A 21,445-nucleotide genomic window follows, 5' to 3' on the forward strand; every position below is an offset into this window, starting at 1 on the left:
ATGCCACCCTGTGCAGGATAACCAGGGACCGTGTGAAATGTACGACTGACAATGAGAAGTCAGACAGACAGCATTGGCAGGCAGAGGCCTGGGATGCAGTAGCAGCGAAGTCTTCCCTGACAAACTCACACGCACATGGCAACAAGCCTGTTGCCCATTTAAAAGATGGATCCTTGTAAACCCCGCCCAGGGCGAGACGTGTACCCGGCAGCAGCCAATCGGAAGGTGTCTGTGAGCCGCTGAGCGACAGCTGGGCTTGGAGCATGCGCAGTGCGCGCCCCTCCTCCCCCTGTCTCTGTGCTGCCGCTGGCGCTGAGTGAGCGAGTGGGGAAGGAAGGGAAGGGAGATAGTACACGGAGCGGCAGGGAGAGATATGACAGCAAGTCCCGGCGCCTCCGATTCCAGGCAGTCCCCGGGCACCGTGTGAGAGCGCACGCCACTGCAAACCCAGCACAGTGTCTCCTGTCTCTACAGCAGCAGCAGCATGACCGCGGAAGGATACCAGTACCGGGCCCTCTTCCCCTACAAGAAGGAGCGGGAGGAGGACATCGACCTGCGGGTGGGCGACATTCTGACCGTGAGCCGCGGCACCTTGATGGTCTTGGGCTGCGGGGATGGGGGCGAGGTGCGGCCAGAGCAGATCGGCTGGCTCGCCGGCTTCAACGAGAGCACGGGCGAGAGGGGCGACTTCCCTGGGACCTACGTGGAATATATCGGGCGGAAGAAGATCAGCCCGCCGACCCCCAAGCCGCGTCCCCCGAGACCCCTGCCTGTGGCCCCCGGGGCCGGGCGCGGAGAGGCTGGGGCGGAATCACAGGGTAAGTTGCTGCAGGGCTGCTAGAAGGTCTAATATATGTCTTCTGCACCCCACTGGCGCCCCCCTCAGCCGGCCACTGTCCTTATTCCCTGTGCATGGCCTCCAAATTGCACCGTGTGTGCATTGTTTCATGGTGCAGCATGTGTGCCCCCAGCTGCTTTGCACTGGTCCTGCATGCTGGGACTTGTAGTCCCGTCGTTCTCCCTTAACAGCACTATGTATGATCATGGGGAGTCTGCATGCATGTGTATAGTTTGTGCATATAGCTTGCTGCACCCCTCCTGCTGTGCTGCTATACAGTGTATGTGATTCCTGTCATTGTCATGCTATAGTTTGCATTGCATACGGTATTGGTACAGGTAGGGGGCTTGGATGTAGTGTTATATATGGTTTGCATTGAACTGGCCAGGACAGTTACATTATTGGTGCAGGTAGGGGGCTTGGCTATTGTACTGTGCTACAGTATATGTGAGTTCTATATGCTTTGCATTGTATTGGTGGAGGTAGGGGGCTTGGCTGCTGTACTGTGCTACAGTATATGTGATTCTTATCATGTGCTATATGGTTTGCATTGCATTCTAGTATTGGAGCAAGTATTGGGCTTGGCTGCTGTGCTGTTCTTCAGTATATGTTCCTATCATGTTCCATATGGATTGCATTCCAGTATTGATGCAGGTAGGGTTAGTTATGTGATTCCTATCATGTTCTATATGGCTTGCCGCTGCCCATTGTCACAGAAACACCATTCAGAAAAATAACTAGCAACAATGTACAAAAGCACATTGCATATGTGCCCAGTGCCTCTCAGCAGGGCAGCTCTTATTACAGGGGGGACTGAACTTGACTTGTTGATGTTAATGGTTTTGACACATGACCTGTCCATTCAGCCATTTAACTGCCCCCCCCCCCCCCCCCCCCCTCATAACTGGACAGAGTTAATACAGTTCCAACCTTGATTGTGCTTTCCTCTTACCCCTGCCTAGTTGTTAAATTATTATGTCTTTTTAATTAATATTCACTGTAATCTTTTGTCTGAGCCATATTTACATAGGCATTGTTCTTGGACATTCTTAAGTCAACTGTGAAGCTGGGAATGTGCTGGTTTTGCACAAAGAAGCCTAGTTCCTGTCTTTGACTATTGATTTTTTTTTTTTTTCCCTCTGCTCGGCATGTAGGTCTGTGAGCTTTGTGTTGGAGACAATGGGAGATAACTCTGTGCATGTGATGTATTTAGGGTGCAAATATGCTGATGTTCGCAGACCTGTGCCTTATTGCATTTCTGTCAGGGTGTACATAGGTTTGTGTTGCATTAAGGTAGATTAAATATATATATTTTTTTTTTAACTCGGCGTAATCCCAAAAGCTTCTTTCTTAGTGCTCATGCACGCAGATACCATTTGGTGTAAGAAGGATAAGATTTGCACTGTCAGACCAAAGGGGCACATTTGAGGAATAGGTTCTTGTGCAACAGTCTGTACTCTACGTAGATTAGCATCTCAGTATTATGGTTTGTTTACAAGGCTTGTGTTTGGCAGTGATGTTCGATTAATTATTTTTCTTTGTATTTTCTAAATTCAAAGATTCTGCCATGAACTTTTTATTTTTAAATATAAACGATTTAATACAGCACAAGAACTACTGTATCATGGCTTAACATATATTGTTAAGCATACATATGCCACGTTTTAGTGTTTGGCTGAGCCCTTGACAGCACCGCAGCATGACATTTTTTAGTAAGCTGTCAAATCAGTGGATTATTTTTTCCTTTTTTTTTTTTTTTTTTTAGTTTTTTTCTTTTGGATATAATCTGATTTTTGGTTATTTAAATATCTTGTCGTTTTTATAACATTTCAGAAGAAAAATTACAACAAACTTGTTTTTTGATGTAAAAGTGCCATCTACTGGTCTGAAATAACATGGGGGAAAAAGCAGTCGATTTGCAGTACTGCACTCAACCTTTTCAAGCAGCGTGTTCGGAAATAAATATATATAATTTTTGGACCTGCTTCCACCTGCCTGCTGCTTATGTTCTTGGAGGACCTGAAAAGCGCATAAAAGCAGGACGCCTTGATTCTAATGGGCTGGATCCCTCTATTGCGTATTAAAATTTTTAATGATGGATTAACATTTTTACACTGCAGCTTGGCCCATTTCTCATGTGTTAGCAGTACAATAGATTGTGTTGGTGAAAGTCTTCATTTTTGACTATTTTCCCAGCATCCTTGTGTGAACGTGATCTCCCTGTGCTATAACATCTATCATCTCTATTGGAGTATACTCTAAATCAGGCATGTCCACATTGTGGCCCTCCATCTGTTATGAAACTACACATCCCAGCATGCCTTGTCATAGTTTTGGCATTCTCTAATAGCAAAACTGGCAAGGCATGATGGGACTTGTAGTTTCACAACAGCTGGAGGGCCATAGTTTGGACATGCGTGCTCTAAATGAAGCCTGTTTTGCAATACTTAAGAACAAATTTATTTAAAGACTTCCAAGAGCTCTGCGTGGTATTGGTATCTCTTTCCTGCCTGGGGGGGTCGCTCTCTGCTGTGGTGCTTCTAGCACAGTCTAGTCTGGACATCCGTGCTGAAATACAGACCACACTGTCTAGAAGCACCATAGCAGAGAGCGACACCCCAGGCAGGGAAGAGGAACTGCGTGGGTTTTGGAAGATGCAGGGTGCTAGAATGAACACTACTATAAGCATGGTGGTCAGCCTTAGCAGTGGTGGGTGCTTCAAGGCCTGCAAGTAAAGGCATTTATGCTTGTTTTAAGGAAGAACCCCATCTAGACTGCAATAAATCCCCCCCATTTGTATGGCTGGGGTGCCTTGGGCTCTAATCAACTGGTCCATGCCAGCAGCTAGCTGACGCTGCATGCATACAGCGAGATTTAATGTCAATTCCAGCATATGCTGGTTATGAATGGAATGTGCCCATTTGTCCGCCAACAAGTGGGTGTTACACCGAAGTTCCATTCTCTAATCTTTGGGCCTCTGAACTGCTAGTGTCATGGGAACCTTTTGCATTTTGCTAGTTGGGAGGTTGAAGGGTGTATTGTACGCACAGAAATGTCTTTGCAAGATCCATGGCATACAGCAGGCAGCACTCTGACAGCTGAGCTAGCGGAAAGCTCTCCCTACTACCGGTGGAACAATGTCCTCTATTCAAAGCAATGTGTAAATGGGGTGATGCATTTTTAATTTGGAACGTTGCCTACTTTTTTTGTGTGTGTGTCTGAATGCTGCGGCCTTCATAAAAATGCTCATTTGTCATGGCCCCGAAATAGCCCAGTCGCCCTACCAGGAACACCACTGTATTCTGCAGAAGTTACCAGTTAATTGTTCAGAATGTAAGTTTTAGGCAAGTCCTGATGTGTTCTGCGTCAGGTCACAAATAATATCCCATATGGCAGTGATGGCTAACCTTGACACTCCAGATGATGTTGAACTACACATGCCAGCATGCCCTTCTACAGTTTTGCTATTTGGCTATGCTGAAACTGATGCAGAGCATGCTGGGATATGTAGTTCAACAACAGCTGGAGTGTCAAGGTTAGCCATCACTGCCATATGCGTTAATCTGGTCGTTACACTTGTTGCTTCCAGTAAGTGATGGTGTCTCTGCTCCTAGAACATTGCTTACTTGCTCTGCTGAGTCTCAGATGAGCTCTTCACTGACGTTAATGAGGATGAGGACTAATAGGACCGGTGTTTAACTGCTTACTCCTTTTATAATCCATATGGACTTTAAATATTTGAATCGGCAGATCCGACTGTATATGTTACATTTGTACTCATGTGTCTCCAGTGAATATTCTTTTACTTTGTAGGTGGACATCAAGTATTCACTTTTTTCTAATTAATGTCACACTGGACAATCCTAGCATGCATTTCTCACCTGTATTTTGCTGCACTCGATGGTGTTCTAGCAGATCTGTAATCTCCCTACAGACTATGATCTCATACTTGGCAAACCAATGGCTTATTGCTGAGATGTTTAGTTAGGCTAACTAGGTGTTCTGAAGAGCACGTGAGATTTTATGTCAACAATGGCTGAAGAGCCACCGATTGCATAATGCAGGATTTGTCGCCACTTCTAGCGAACTACAATTTCCAGCACTCTGTCATCTAATGGTTTTCTGTTAAATATCACAAAAGTTTGTAGAGGTCTGTCACAGGTTTGGGGGTCTTGACAATAAGTATTGGAATTCCACTTCTGTAGACTTCACTGTTACTTTGTTACAAAAACCATGATTACAACTTGTCATAAAGGGCCAGTGCCAAATTTCCTTATGAAAATGAGGAACTGGTGACAAGATCTATAAATAGACATAACTGTGAATGACTACCCAACTGACATTGTAGTCACAAGTCCTGTGAATAAACATGGCCACGGTGTGGGCTGGATTGTTGGGGTATCAATGTCCACTGGGCTACAGAAAGGTTCATTCATATCACCCAGTCAATACAGCTGTTGTAGAAGTGAATACGGTTTAAACCAGAGATTGGGAACCTTCGACCCTCCAGTTGTTGATGAACTACACATCCCAGCATGCCCTGCAACAGTTTTAGTCTGGATAAATAGCAAAACTGTTGCAGTGCATGCTGGGATGTGCAGTTCAACAGCTGGAGGCCAAAGGTTCCCCATCCCTGGTTTAAACAGTGATATAATAGGCCACAATTCATTTAATAAGGTATTTAAAAACATTTTATGGAGCATCAAAACCGTTCACATATGTGCAAATAAAAGCCCACCTGAATGAATGCTCAAGTTCCCCCACATGTGCATATCCCCAATAATCAGGGCGTTCCTATAGAACATCATATTGTACCAAGCATATATCCTGGTGAATGCTTGTCTGAGAGTGTGTGTATGCTGACATGTCAGCTCACTTCTATTTCAGGCTGACATTGTTTGAGCTGGTCACCAGATTTAAGCGCACATGCATAATATTAATGCCCACATGTGTGAGTAGCCAGTGTCACACCATGTGCAGAGGATCTCTTCTGAATGCTATAGCATTGTGCTGTAATTCCTTCCATCGTCCTGGAGTTAAGCTACAGGCTGCTCTGTAATTGGATACTAGAGGGAGCCTGTCTGAGCTGGTACTGTCCTGATCGAGACAGTCAGGAAATGGATAGTTGAATTTGCTGGGAGAATAATGCAAGATGACTTCAACATGGCAACTTTTTTTTTATTAAGCACAAACACTTGGCAGTGTAACTGTTCTGTTTCTGGCGATCTGAGTTATTGCACTAAATATTTCCCTATGTTTCCCAGACAGCTGGAATTACGTCTGCACATTTCTGGCTGCACTGACAAGAGAATATGGAATTTAACCTGGGATGTATTGGTTCAGAATGTTTTTCCATGCAAAAGCAAATTCCTATGGAATTAGTTTTTACTCTCATAAAGGGTATTCCTAGAATTGTCTGTACTATATATGCCCAGGGCAATCGATATGTCGCATTAAAAAAAAAAAAAGGATAGAATGGTGGTGTCTGGCCTGGAAAATGGACTTAAATTCTATTGGCTCTCTGTGTGCTTGAAGCAACAGTGTTCCAATCTCAATTCTGCTTCTTCAGCTGATTGTTACTTTAATATTGACCTTCACTTTAAAGTAAAACACATTTTGGTGGTGCAGGTGGTCAAGGAATTAGTGGCGCATGGTTATCTGGTGTTAGAAAGGTCCTTTTTGTAGTGTTCATTCTAGCACCCGCCAACTTTGAAAACCCATGCAGTTCCTCTTCTCTGCATGGGGTGTCGCTGTCTGCTGTAGTGCTTCTAGCACAGTGTGGTCTGTATATCAGCACTGACATGCAAACCAGACATGTGCTAGAAACACCACAGCAGACAGCGACACCACAGGCAGGGAAGAGGAACTGCATGTGTCTTCAAAGTTGGCGGGTGCTACAATAAACACTACTTTTTGTATAGTTATGAACCTCTTTTAGCGAAGATATAAATCTACAGCAATTTAGAAAAATAATTCCTAATGTTAATTTACAGTACAGGACACTATATGGGGAGAATTGGCCCCTTGTTTTCATTCATGTCATGCCGAAATAGACAGGGCTATCCTGGTATTGCAGCTAAACCCATCTGGCCCCCATACACTATGCGCTTTTGGGCCCAATTTCAACGGATGCCGCCGGATCGGCCTGTGAAATTGGCCCAAATCGCATGTATCTCATCCGGTCCTTCTCATTCAAAGGTTGGTCGGGTGCTTTTTGGCACCTTCAATGTATTGGGTCCGGTTCTGCCCATAGGTGTGTGCCAGTAATGCTGCACCGCTGGGACACACCTACCTGCAGGACTGAACTCCGAGCGGTGGGTATGGCATTCCGCGGACTGTAGAATAATTGAGCCAAACCCAATGTTTCTGCGCACCTAATTCAATAGCCCCTTTTGTAGTAATGACTGTTATTCAGTCTGGTCCCAATCCCCCCCCCCCCTTGAACTTTTATACTATGTTCATTTAAAATAAACAGTGTTATAAAAAAATTATTATTAACATTTTTACATTGTATTATACAAATTATATTTAAAATGGTTAAATGATGCTATAGATTGTAAGCTTGCGAGCAGGGCCCTCCTACCTCCATGTCTGTCTGTATCTACCCAGTTTGTTTAATCACGGTTTCCAATTGTAAAGCGTAACGGAATCTGCTGCGCTATATAAGAAACTGTAAATGAATTAATGGCGCACATTGTAAGTACTGTAGTCTATTTCATCACACACTTGCCAACCACATTATACCCTTCCCCCAAAAGTAGACCTTTAACTGCTGGTGAATTCCAAAACCAGATGTCTACAGGGAAAAAAATTGTTCTTCTCTGTGGAGAGACCTGATTTACAGCTTCCATTTGTAAGGTCATTAGGAGCCAGTGCACATCCAGAATGCTATTGCCAGATATCTTTGTGTGCAGGCCGCATTGTATTGCCCCTTTTTTTAAGAGCTGCAAAAAGATAACTTGCTTTGAAACTGAGCATTCTTCTGCTTACGTTTTAAGCTTATTTGGCTTCTTGTACGTATTGACTGCCTTTTTTATTTACATTTTTTTTTTAATCATCTTAGCAAACCTGAGAGGAGTAGTGCTCATTCTAGCACCCGCCATCTTTGAAAACCCATGCAGTTCCTCTTCCCTGCCTGTGGTGTCGCTGTCTGCTGTGGTGTTTCTAGCACAGGTTTGGTTTGCATATCAGTGCTGATATACAGACCACACTGTGCTAGAAGCACAACAGCAGACAGCGACACCCCAGGCAAGGAAGAGGAACTGCATGGGTTTTCAAAGATAGCGGGTGCTAGAATGAACACTAGAGGAGGTCTACTTAGATTACTGGCCTCAACTCTTCAGGCAAAAATATCCTAACCGTAAAGCGAGGCAGTAGAGCCAAAAGCGATTGTGTCGTTTATTGCTCACCCGCATCAGGTGTCCTATACGCACCATCTGGTTCACATTTTATATTTACAATCCGTAGAGGTATGATCCTGCCCTCTCTTCTTTACTCTGCACCCTGTGTCAATCCATAAAAATGTCATCTACGGCAGGGATGAAACAAATCTTTATAGCTCTTTAGGGAACCGTGACTTCAGGCAAGTGTAATTGTATTTAATTCACTTACTATGTGCTCCAGTAACGCAAGAATCAAATTGTGCAAAGTCATTTTTATCAAATCCTTTAGATTTCTAGAAATAACCACATACAGAACGCATTACGGATCATGCGATTTCTGGCAAAACCAGACTGGCTCATCTACAATTTGAGTAAGAAGCAAATGACTGAGAGAATATTATGCTCAAGATTTTAACTTTTTTGACAAACTAGCATCTTCTGTCTGAAGGGCAGTGAAATGGGCGTTCTACATGTAGGTATAATAACTCTTTTGGGTGAAAGTTTAAACAACTTATCAGTCTGTTTAGCTTTCCACTTACTGACTTTGATCTTTCCGTATGTACTTCTCAACATGGCAGTTGTACAGCTGAAGATCATGTGGTCTAATGAGGGTAAAGTTTATAGGATGCTAATTAAACAGTTTGGATCTTCCATGAAGGCTTATTAACCTCCTGATAGTGTAACCCGGTTAAACTGCTAACCTTTGACATGCCAGGTAGTTAAGGTAGCGCTGGTGACTGCAGGTCTGTGACATTAACAGATTATGTGAGGAGGAGGAGAGTGAGTTGTTTAAGATGTAAAATAAACACCGGTCAGGTAAAGTCACTGCTCTTTACTATCCAATAGCCATCTTTGTTGCATGTGGTACTACGAAGAATGCTGTCCACCTACTGGCCTTTCTTTATGCCAAAACAAAATAAAAATTCCACCTAGTTAATGGCTTTCTGCAGAACTGATCTAGTAATAAAGGTTGCAGGAGGTGGCCTTCTCAGCTACTCCTTGGTTATCATCATGATATGTATGTCTGTGTTTGTATATAGTGGTTATTCTAGAACCTTGTGAAATCCTTGCAGTTCCTCCTCCTTGTCTGTGGTGTCACTGTCTGCTGTGTTACTTCACAGCAGACAGTCTAGTTGGTTTCTAAATGCTGAGATAGAAACCAGACTGTGGTTGAAGAAACCAGACTGTGGTTGAAGAACCACAGCAGAGCGACACCACAAGCTGGAAGAAGGAACTGCAAGGCTTTTACAAGGTGCATGGTGCTAGAATGAACATTATACCGTATAGCATCATTGTGTACTGCAGCAAACGTTGTCTGAATCCATTGCAGTGGTCTATGCTACTATGTATCGGTGATTGCTTTTTTTTTTTAAGCTTAATAATTATATGACCGTACACCCTAAATGATGTGTTTAGTGAACGATATCGCTGAAGTTTCCCTTGAACTTTCCAGTGTCCTGGACAAAAAATATTGTACCTGCACACTGAACGATGTACAGAATGATCTAGCTAGAGTCTAGTAATATGCAGCTTTTGGTTAACAACATAGCCTAAATTGAGCTGCATGTACAGTTGAACGAAACCCTCATTAACAAGCCCCTGGAGCGTGCACCGTTAATCGCATACACACTGGCCGATATTTTGAATGATATTTTTCAGTAGGGCCAAAATTAATAAAGTTGTTTAAAATATCGCCCAGTGCGTATTTTGTGTTCCTTCTAGGAACCAAATGAGGCAGGGCGCCGACGTCACTACAGGGGGCGTGACCGGGCACGCCGACGTCACTACAGGGGGCGTGACCGGGCACGCCGACGTCACTACAGGGGGCGTGACCGGGCACGCCGACGTCACTACAGGGGGCGTGACCGGGCACGCCAACGTCACTACAGGGGGCGTGACCGGGCACGCCGACGTCACTACAGGGGGCGTGACCGGGCACGCCGACGTCACTACAGGGGGCGTGACCGGGCACGCCGACGTCACTACAGGGGGCGTGACCGGGCACGCCGACGTCACTACAGGGGGCGTGACCGGGCACGCCGACGTCACTACAGGGGGCGTGCCAGGCCATGACTACGTCACTACAGGGGGCGTGCCCGGCCATGACTACGTCACTACAGGGGGCGTGCCCGGCCATGACTACGTCACTGAGCTGCCGGGACGGCCCGGGCATTTAGGCGGGACAGACTGCAGGCTGATTTAGCGGGGCGCATTTTGCCCTTTAAAAATCGGGCAAGGCGCAGCGCCCCGCTAAAACAGCCTAGCGGGAACACTACGTATTCACCTTTCACACTCACCATAACCATTATATTACTCTTCTAAAACGTGTTCAACATTACTTTCCATTGGATTTTAACACGGTAATGATTTTTCTACTATCTTCTATATTCTATCTTCTGCATTATCAACCCTTTTACCTTCTGAGGTTAACCTATTAAACTACATAGGAGCCTTGCACCTTCTATACTTTATTCCATATCTTTAATCAGTGCAAATATGTTGATGTTGGTTCTATGTATGTAACATTACTAATGATCAAGATGCATCTTTGATAGTTGTCACAGCTTGGAGAGAGCTAAAGTTAATAAGTTGATGATAAAAACCAATGAGCTTCTAAACCGTTATCTAGCGGAGCCTGTAAAATGACTGAAGCCGATTGGTTGGTTTGGGCAACGCCTCCATTTGTATTTAAAACCAAAACAATTCAAGAAATGCAAACAATGCAATTGTCTTATGCTTACGAGTAGCATTTGGTAAATACCGTTGGTTGCTTTCAAAGCCTAGATAAATATATTTTGTTTCTTCAGTGGGCTGTGGATAGCTGTGTCAGCTAAGCCCGGTTAACCTGCGAGGCCTCTTCTATTTAAAGTTATGGAAAATAGATAATAATAGAGGGAGCTCGTCCACCACCAGTTCATGCAAGATAAACTTGTAGACGTCTAACAGATCCCTCTTGTCATGGCTGGTGATGCTTGGCTGCTGAAACTGGTCACAGTGCTTTTAAGAAGTTAATAAACTTGGATTTTAGGGAGATTGGAAAATACAGGTCAGACTATTCCTGACCACCCCGAAGGACAGGACGGAAAATAGCAATCCTGATCTAGTCCAGATATTCTGTATAGATGCTTTCGTAGAATTGCATTTTTGAAGTCCATGTTTATGTACATCTGCAATAGTCACAACATGCTCTGAGAACTTCACTTCAAGGCCATTTGTTATTTCACCCACTGGGCTAGTTATGGCTGGGTGATAAGATGACATGACTTATGATTGGTCATGTCGATAAGGGTTGCATCAATGAGTTATGGATCTGCTCATCTGAACTCCATAAACCACAGATGGAGCCTTCTTCAGCTAGCTTTCTCTGGTGAGCCATGGCTCAGCAAGGCCTATTGCTCCCAGCTGCAATACATTACATAGAACAATACAGTATGGGATTCGTATAGGCTTAAGTCCGACAGCTCTGGCTCACTTAAACCTAATAAAGGGCTAGATAAGGATGGCTCTATCTGCAGCTTATGTCCGTGATTAGGGGAAGGGTATTCAGTGTTGCCCGACTGATATAACCTGCTGCATCAGCACTTTGCATCCACCTGTATCGCATCTGCAGCCCATAGAGGAGGGTGACCAAACTTGCAATGCAGGCAAGATGTAAATGTCTGGTCTATGTGCAGTGGGTCATGCCAGGCGGCCCTCCACATGAAGCATTATGGTAGTTCCCACATGCATTGTCCTACCGAGCCAGTCACTCTGGCGACTCACAAAGGTTACTGTAATTACCTGCTCGGTGCTGCTGAGTCGAAAGCAAACTGCAGCCGGTCTGTGTGCAGGTGGTTGTTTCTGTTGCATTCTTTAGAAATCTAGTGAGTGGTGTGAGGAGTTACAGGGTTACCATGTCAATTGCCATTTTGTAGAAGCCCCTACTCCTTATGCATATAGTGCATTTGACTGTAAAACATGCAAAATGCAGAAGTCTCAAACCGCCAAGTCATTGTGGCCAGTGCCCCAAGTGGAAGCAGAAAGCGTATAATGCTGAAATGTTGTAACAGACATTTTCTCTTCTTAAGATGACTGGCCAAAACCAGTTTATTGGCCTCAGAAATATGGTTTGCAGCCTTGGTAACTACTAGACACATGCGAACAACAAACGCTCTCCCTCAGGCAGTGTGTAAAGTCTAGTAAGGCTGCCCTAGCACCTGCAGCTACTAGCTCTGCACCCTCCCTGTGGTTAGTACCTCAGCCAGGCTGCAAGACACTGCAAAGTGTTCACTTAAGGTGTAATGGAGCTTTTAACGTAGGTACTGACTACTGAGTGTCCTCTTGGTGTTAACTGCTGTTTGTCACCATTTTGGCTAATGCAGAGTTGGGAGCAAAGCGAGGGAAAAAAAAGAGACTTCATTTTGTACCAATCCATGTTACAATGTTTTTATTTTGTATGCGTGGTAAATACTGGCTGCATGCAGCCCACAAATATATTGTGCAGCTTTTATTTCTATACTGCCGTTTAGTTAGGACACACCCCTCCCAACTGTAATAGAGCGCAAATGCTGAGATCCGCACTATTTCTCTATTCGATTTTTCTTTTATAGAAGCAAAATCAAATGTTTGATGCAGATTCGATCCAGATGTGCGCTCCTGTGTAGTGTGAATCGAATAGAAAAATAGTCTTGGCATGCAAAGCAATATAGTACAGATCTGTACTATATAGTCCAAATGGAATGCGGTTTGCATATAGTTCGATTCGATACCAATCGAATCGCAATGTGTACACCCAGAAAGGGGTCGAATAGAAAGTGAAATCTCAGTGTGTACACACCTAAGGTGTCCATCCTATTCCCTGCAAAGACCTCTAGAGTGTGAGTTTTAATATTAAGAATCATGGGGGGGAATTTAATAGGATGAGAGATTTAAAAAAATAAATAATAATAATAATTTTTAAAGCTGCAATCATTTACATGGCAAAACCAGTTTGATTTTGCAGTGTAAATGATTGCCGCTTTAAAAAACTGGATATTTCTTACCAAATATATTGCTTTACTGGCGTATATATAAATAGTAGTGTTCCCGCTAGGCTGTTTTAGCGGGGCGCTACGCCCTGCCCGATTTTTTTAAAGGGCAAAATGCGCCCTGCCCCTCTCGCAGTGCCCCGCTAAAACAGCCTCACGGGGAAGCCCAGCGTTGCCGTAGACTGCGGTTCCCGGCGCTTCCCCGGCAGCATAGTGCTTTGGAGGAGCCAGTCCCACCCCCTTTGATGACCCGGCGGCCCGGGCACGCCCCCAGCTGTGGCCCAGTCCGCCCTGCCCGGTCTCCATCCTAGAGTGAACACTAAATAGTGCTGTCAGCAGTTGCTGCCGGGAGATCACAATTGAATAACTCCCTTTGTGCAAGTGATTCCTCTTTTAAGCTTGGCCATACACTACTGCAACTTCTCGCAGCAGTGTAGAGCCATCCAGTCCCCCGTGCGCCGCCTGGGACCTTCCAGGTCCTTTTGCATGTGTTGCATCGCATACACGACCCTGTCCGCTGCCCCCGGTAAGGTGGCCCGCATCAGAAGTTGGACGTGCAAGCAGGTCTGACCTCTGGATTTGATACGCATGCAGCTGCACATAGGACAGGATGTTAAACACAAATGCAATTTTGGCCGATTTCTCAACTCGTTCCATGAGAACTGGGTGAAATCAGCCCAAATCACATAAGTATATGAGGGCCTTTACAGTGAAATAGACTCTGTGTTGCTGACGGCGACTGAGTATTGCACTGTAAATACATTTGAGCGTGTGTCATCACCATTTCTAATTGAATGTTTAATGGTGCTAAAGCAAATTCTATCCATTATTCCACGTGAGCGTTTCTTCAGTAGCTATTATACATTTCTCAATGCATCTTGACCTGTAAGATGAGGTTGCTCTGCTGATTCAGGTTGATTCGCTACCCTTTGTGTTAGCAAGGTTGTCCTAGATTGCAGTATAAGGGCAGGGTGTATACCGCTTTCATCCAATTTAACAACTGCCATATAAAATGCTAAGCCTGTAGGATTAACCTTCACGGAAGGGGTTTAACAAATCAGTCAGCAGAGAAGCAGGAGGACAGTCTGGTATTCTAGCATATAAAGTGCATTTCAGAATATTCTCTCCTCCCTATGTTTACTCTGTGCATGTCAGTGTTACTTTTAGTATGTACCACGCTGAGAAGAACGTCCCTGTTCTCCCCCCTCCCCTCCCCAGTGCAGGGATTGTGCAACAGTTTAGCTGAGTTAAAGACATTCTCATTTGTCAGGTTCGTGCAAGCAACTACATGTGCATTTCATTATTTCATCGCCCGAGGAGTCTGCTGTTTAAGTTGGCAATAAGATTTTTTTTTTTCTCTCTCTCGTTTTCCCGAAGAAGAAGAAAAGTCTGTTGGCAAGATTACAGAACACCAGAGAATTTACTAAATGTCAGATAAAATGGGACACTTATTCTAGAAGGAAGGAAAGGGGCAATATTCTGTGGGGTGGCTGAGGGCGGACTGTCAAATTCACAGGGAGAACTAGAGTCAAAAATGTGGTTTCAATTTGTTGTCCTGGGCTGGAGATGATAGTGTTTCAGTAGTAAAATATGTGCAGAGTTTATTTCCAGATTCAGTGATGGTGGAAAAATCAAGCGGTCACCATTAGTTTTCTTGGCAATCCCTTAATGGCGAAGATGGTTTCACCTCCTCTTGGTGCGCGTAAGCCAAGAATCCAATACTTTTGCATGCTTTAGAGTGAAATTTAGAAGCGCCCCGCTGTTTTATTACACAGCAGTTTACTCTCTCTCCCCCTGAAGGAGGGGAGGAGGGGCAGTTTACATAACTTTTTTATTTTTTGTAATGTTTCTCCAGCCATGTGCAGTGTTCTATGTGGCAGCAGGCACATGAGATACAGGCGGTTGTGTAAACCCTTATCTCCAGCAAGCAGGCCTATATGTAAAGCGACAGTTTGCCCTGACATTGGTTTTTGACTAATAAAACACATTGGGGAAAAAATGAACTTGATCTGCCTCAGGCACTCCTGTAATCTTTCTGCAAGACACGATCTAGCATTGACATGTCAGATTATAGTAATGCTGGCAGTGATATGTAGTAACTTCATGTGCAGGAGTACCTATGGTAATGTATATTGCAGCATGTGCCGGTATAGCCAGAGCTTTCAATTCTAACTTATGTTTTTTGTTCTTTATTGCCCTTTAACAAGTACTTTTAATGTACTTGATAGCAGGGACTTTCATCGCTGCAATTTAACTTGCAACACATTTCTCAGACGGTAATGTAAGTTACTCTGAAGCTGGCAACAATAAGTTGCACAAGCAATATCTAATGCAGCCCACACACGCACCGATTCCAGCGTGCGTTGTGGGCTTAACTAGCACACACAGCATCGCATCGTATGCCTTGTGCATACGATGTGCATGCGATGCGATGCTGTGCTAGAAAAAGCTGGTACAAAAAGTATGTGCAGCACATACTTTTTGTACTGTACGATGAGGTGCCGCGGGAGCGCGCACCCCATCGTACAGCATCGCACCGCCCGCATCGGTGCGTGTGTGGCCTGCATTACGATATATTGCTGGAGCTCGCAGGCAAATTATATAGTGCATGCAAACTGAACGAAATCGCTAATGATGTCATTAAGTTATGTCACCTGACCTGCGGGCGCATGTATCATTAATGATATAGTGCATGGGTCCTCAAACTGCGGCCCTCCAGATGTTGTGAAACTACAAATCCCAGCATGCCTTGCCACAGTTTTGCTATATGGGAGTGTTAAAACTGTGGCAAGGCATGCTGGGATTTGTAGTTTCACAACATCTGGAGGGCCGCAGTTTGAGGACCCATATAGTGTGTACACACCAGACGATATGCGCGATAATATGGTTGGTTATATGGTTATTGTGCGTGATTTTTTAAAATCTCATTGTGTGCATGCACACTAAATTGTAGATCTATTTGTACCGGAACCTGGTGGCATAAGACATTGGTGTATAGCAGACATGGTCTTTTGGGACACACATACATTCTACCCCGTTTGGTTGTACCCTTTGAAAAGCTGTACACAAAACAAGCTGTCACAGATTTTTGCGTCTGTGGGTTGAATGAATGCACAGCATAGACAGAGGTTGAGGTTGTTATGGCGTTTCAGAGAAATATATTCAAAGTTTAATTTTGTTCTTTCGCCAACCCATCTACTTTGCAAGTGGGGAGCTTGAGTGCTCCAGGCAATTATTCAAGCACGGGCGATTGCTCGTCGGAGCGTGTTCTCAGTGGCCATTTACCACCCAGTTAGCTGAGAGATAGAAAGGTCAGCCTACCAGAGGAGAAACCAAAGAAGTGAGCTGCACCCATCCAGATGGTTGAACTGGCCTCTCTGTGTTCAGTTATTCATAGCAGAGACATAAATCTGGTTTGGTTGACATGGCGGTAACCTGGACTTCTTCTAACGCCAGTTGTGATATGCACTTGCCATCTGCAACAGGTGGATCCGTAATAAACAGATTGCAGTATCCTGTGTCCCCCCTACACAAACTGCAGTGAGAGATGCTGGTGCGCCTATTTTCCATGCACCTGGCTGTGCTGTGCCTTTGTGGTCCATGTGTATTGGGAGGACACAAGGTCCTACTAATGAGTGCCAATTCTCACCAGGCCCTTGTCTCATTTAGAGTATACATTGCTAGTGTACATCATAGTCGGTCTATATGCTGTATACCTCATGGTACATATAGATGTCTTTAATATTGAGTGTATATAGAGGAGAGATATCTATCAGGGTTGCTACAAAACATTTGGATAATACAATTTTTTTTTTTTTAAATGATGCACAGTATTTAAGTGCACCCATCATCAAGTGCACCCATCATCTACTTTTGTTAATGGGAGTCCGTTTTTATCACCAGCCACTAGTGTCTATGGTGGTGATTCAGTTGATTCTTAGGGGGGTATTCAATCCCACCAGTGACAGTCCGAATTGTCGAGCATTTGTTTTTCTCGTTTTGCTCGACATGAATATTTAGCTCGACAAGTCGAGTTCTCGCCTATTCAAACTGTAATTTCAATCCCACCAGTAACAGTCCGAATTGTCGAGCATTTGCATTTGTTTTTCTCATTTTGCTAACTGAAAATTTAGCTCGACAAGTCGAGTTCTCCCCTGCTCGACAAGTCGAGTTCTCCCCTAGAGGAAAGTGGCAATTGTCAGAGATAGGCTTCATTTTTATAGTCAATTATATAAAAGTCGATATCTTGTTAAAAATTAAAATGCTCCTATAAAAACCATTTCCAAATCAGCAGACTGCACAATGCTGGTATCTCCCTGAAGTCTCAGTCCTATAGATTGTAAGCTTGCAGCAGGGCCCTCCTACCTCCATGTCTGTCTGTTGTTACCCAGTTTGTTTTATCACTGTTTACTATTGTAAAGCGCAACGGAATCTGCTGCGCTATATAAGAAACTGCAAATAAATAAATAAATAAATAAGTACAGGAATGAGAGCTCTGAGGTAAATTGCAATGCATTGCATTGTAGAAGTAAACAAAAGAATGGCAACAAACAAACATTGTATCCTGAGTAATTCTGCCCCAGCATGGATACAAGGGACCTAAACATAGGTGTTTGATCAAACCAGAAGTAGACATAAATAGACATGTATACAGAAGACTTTCAATGGGCAAAATGCAGCACAGTGAACATGAAAGGTGAGCAGAAAAAAAGATAATACTTCTTATATGCCAAATGAAATAATTTAAACAAATGCGTAATAATACAAGCTGAAAACTGATGCTGACAATGGAATAATGGGTTAAAGCATACCATATAAACATGCAGCAAATGTAAAGTTAATCAAGAGGAATATTTTGCAAAATATCACAAAGACAGAAGTCAAGATAAGCACTACAAACATTAGTACAATCCTGCATATACATTTAACACAATTTATGAACATGCAACAAGAGAAACTCCCTTGTCACGACAGAAATAATTGTCGAGTTAAATTTGAGGGAAGAGTGATTTCAAACAGTCGAGGTCAGGTGAATTCTTTGACATTGAATAGGATGCAGGAATTATCTCGACAGATTTTACCCAAAATAACTCGACAAGTCGAGTTATGTTCAACTCGACAGTCGAGCAAACCGAAAACCAAATCAGGTGAGCTCTGCTCGACAAGTCGAGAAAACTAGACAATGAATAGGCGACCTCATAAATAACCAACCTCTCGTCGAGAAAACAACAAAGCTCGACAAAAATAAGGAGCTCGACAGACATTGAATACCCCCCTTAGAATTTAACTTGCATCTAAAGTGCCCGGGAGCTATTTCATTGTTTTGCGCGATCAATAACCAATGTTGTGCTTACTTCTGCTCTTCAGGGGAGGGGGGGTGTCTGTACTGCAGTGCGCATGGTACTTGGCACAGGAGAGACTGCTTAACGTGGCTGCTTCGGTGCATTCAGTTGCACAAATACAGCCATCACAAGAATTTAATAGTCCTCGGGCAAAATTCCTGGCCAACAAAATAATCACCCCCTGAGTGAAGTTCTTCCCTTCTAGTCCTTTATTGTATAGAAACGGAATATGCTGCGCTATATAAAATCCATAAATAAATAAATCAAATTATACAAAATTGCTCCCTTTACTGTGTCGGTGACCAACTAATAACCCTTTCACATTGCACCTTGGACCCTGGTGGGTGACACATGGACCCGGGACGAAGTGCTGTGTGAAAGCAACACTACTTATAACCCGAATCAAATTGCAGGACTGGTCAACCTGGGTTATAAGATGGGTTAAACCCGGCTCACCCTCTGTATAATGGGCAACCGGAGTTTAAATTTGAACATGCCAGGCCCGTTCGGAACAAGGTCCAACCCGGGATCGTGATTCGGGATCTGACCTGGCTTTGCGATCCCGGTAATGGTGGCCGTCAGAAATTCAGTTTCATTTATTGGATTAGTAATGTTAAAAGGTATTTTATGCAATATATTGTAGATCTAGAAAAGTCTTTGTTAGTCCATTTTAGTAGCATGTACAAACCGTAAGTGATCCGTATGTCTCCAATTGGGTTTGCTTGGACTCCATTCCAATTATTGGTGTAGTCCAAAGTATAGGCAAGATATATGTACAGCAAAGGAGAAAATATATTGCAGTATTCATTTAGTAAGAAATGGGTATATATTCCTGCATTGCCTTATTGTTGCATTCATCCGGCTGAAATTGCTTATTTTGCTTAGACCATTTCAATTTATTCTGTTGTGATTTACAGTTGGGATTATAAACCAGTTTGGCAGCACATTGGGTATATTCATAACATTTATATTGTCTGATAGATGGGGGAATTCGAGTCTTCACAGTGTGCCAACGCAATTCCCAGCAGCGTGTGGCTGCCAGTTTAGGTAGTGCTGACATTGCAATTTTCCCCTCAAACCTTTGTGGCAGGGACGGGGAACCTACGGCCCTCCAGCTGTTGTGGAACTACACATCCCAGCATGTCCTGCAACAGTTGTAGCATGACCACATAGCAAAACTGTAACAAGGCATGCTGGGATGTGTAGTTCCACAACAGCTAAGGGCCGAAGGTTCCCCATCCCTGCTTTATGGGATGCAAAGGAAAATGTGGAAAGCCAGCATATGGTGTCTGTGTGTTGGGGAAACTGAATTCCCCCAGTGTGTCTGCTTTGCATAGGAGAAAAAATGGACTTCAGCTCTCATTTGAAGTCTAGTGCTTTCAAATCCATGCCGAAGTTCTAAAACACGTTCTTAAAAAGCAATGAGCATACAGGAGAGGGAGATGCAGACTTTGTCTTGGCATTCTTTTATTCCTATGTATTAAAAGGCTCTTCATCTGAAGTGCTGTGAGCTTCTTAATGCATAAGAGGCATGTAGGGGGCAGCAGAACCCAATCCAGCTTTAATTCCCCGGGGCTTACTTACTGAGTGTCTCTGCTTTGATTGGAGCCAACAAAAGCCATCTGTTCTCTTATTTATAGCTCCTATTTCTAAGAAGCATACTCTATAGCAAATAAAAAGTAGATGACTGCTCATAATTCATACTTTTACTGAGGCCTGACCTGTCAGGACATGATGTACAACACCTCACAGACTATTCACCTGCACTTGCTCTTTTAGGCTGGGTACTAATTAGGAAAGCAGTACTGGTCAGACTTGTCTTAGCATTAAAGGCACAATAAGATACCTGTTCATTAAATGGGGGAAAGCTAATACTGGGGCTACGGATTCAGTACTGAATCCCGGCGGTCGGGATCCCGGCGTTCAGAATCCTGACGCCGGAATCCCGACAGCCAAAATCCTAACAAGGGGGAGACGTGGATCGCCCCCCCTTGCGGGCTCGCTGCGCTTGCCACGCAGCGGGCCCGGTGCCTCGTTACGCTCAGCACACTAATTTATTCTCCCTCCAGGGGTGTCCTGCACACCCACGGAGGGAGAATGTGTCGGGATTTCGGCGGTCGGGATTCTGAATGCCGGGATCCCGAACGCTGGCATTTTAACTGCATCCCGGGGCTACAACATGGCCGCGTGTTGAGGCTTTCATAGTGTGCAGTCATGTTGGGGTGATGTTCAGCTGCACACATTAATCAATATGATTGGAAGAACATTGCTTGTTTTGCCCACCTCTATGGGATATAGCAGCATGCACTGTGTCTTTTTCGGAATTACATCATTACGGCCAAGCAGCTAATTGAATTGCCTCCATATTGTGGGGTGGCGTCCTGCTGTCTGGCTAGTCTGATTCACCAGAATGTGATGGCTTTCAGCCAATGTAACGTTTTACAATCTCGCGCAGAGTAGTGTTCATTCTAGCACCCGCCATCTTTGAAAACCCATGCAGATCCTCTTCCCTGCCTGGGGTGTCCTTGTCTAGTGTAGTGCTTCTAGCACAGTGTGATCTGTAGGCAGGGAAGAGGAACTGCATGGGTTTTTAAAGATGGCGGGTGCTAGAATGAACACTAGCGTAGAGTTTGCGAAATACGGCCTTACTCTCCTTCGCGTTTTGGAATTCTTTTAAGTGGCTTATTACACTTCTCATCTGAGACACTCCCTGAAAGATCTCGGATTAATGCATGGATGGTAAGCTCACCTGTTCTAAGATGCCTTTTCCTTCTGGAGATCCCCTCTGTGTACAGTACACAAATTGTGCCCGATCTCTTGCATAAGGTAACAAAAGATCTCCAGGCAAGATCTCACTTTTCTTGATTATCACGCTCA

At 44.1% G+C, this 21,445-nt stretch overlaps 1 protein-coding gene across 1 annotated transcript in view; it reads left to right on the forward strand.

Annotated features, from left to right (window-relative positions):
- The first annotated feature begins 261 nt into the window (after positions 1-261).
- Positions 262-21,445, forward strand: part of PIK3R1 (phosphoinositide-3-kinase regulatory subunit 1) — a 46,605-nt gene continuing 25,421 nt past the window's right edge. Inside the window, exon 1 of the mRNA XM_083152590.1 lies at positions 262-818. Coding sequence (XP_083008716.1) covers positions 485-818 — 334 coding nt within the window. The 5' untranslated portion in view covers positions 262-484. The remainder of the gene's footprint in view (positions 819-21,445) is intronic.

Source organism: Crinia signifera, chromosome 1 (assembly GCF_055691185.1).
Source record: "Crinia signifera chromosome 1, ASM5569118v1, whole genome shotgun sequence".
Taxonomy (NCBI): domain Eukaryota; kingdom Metazoa; phylum Chordata; class Amphibia; order Anura; family Myobatrachidae; genus Crinia; species Crinia signifera.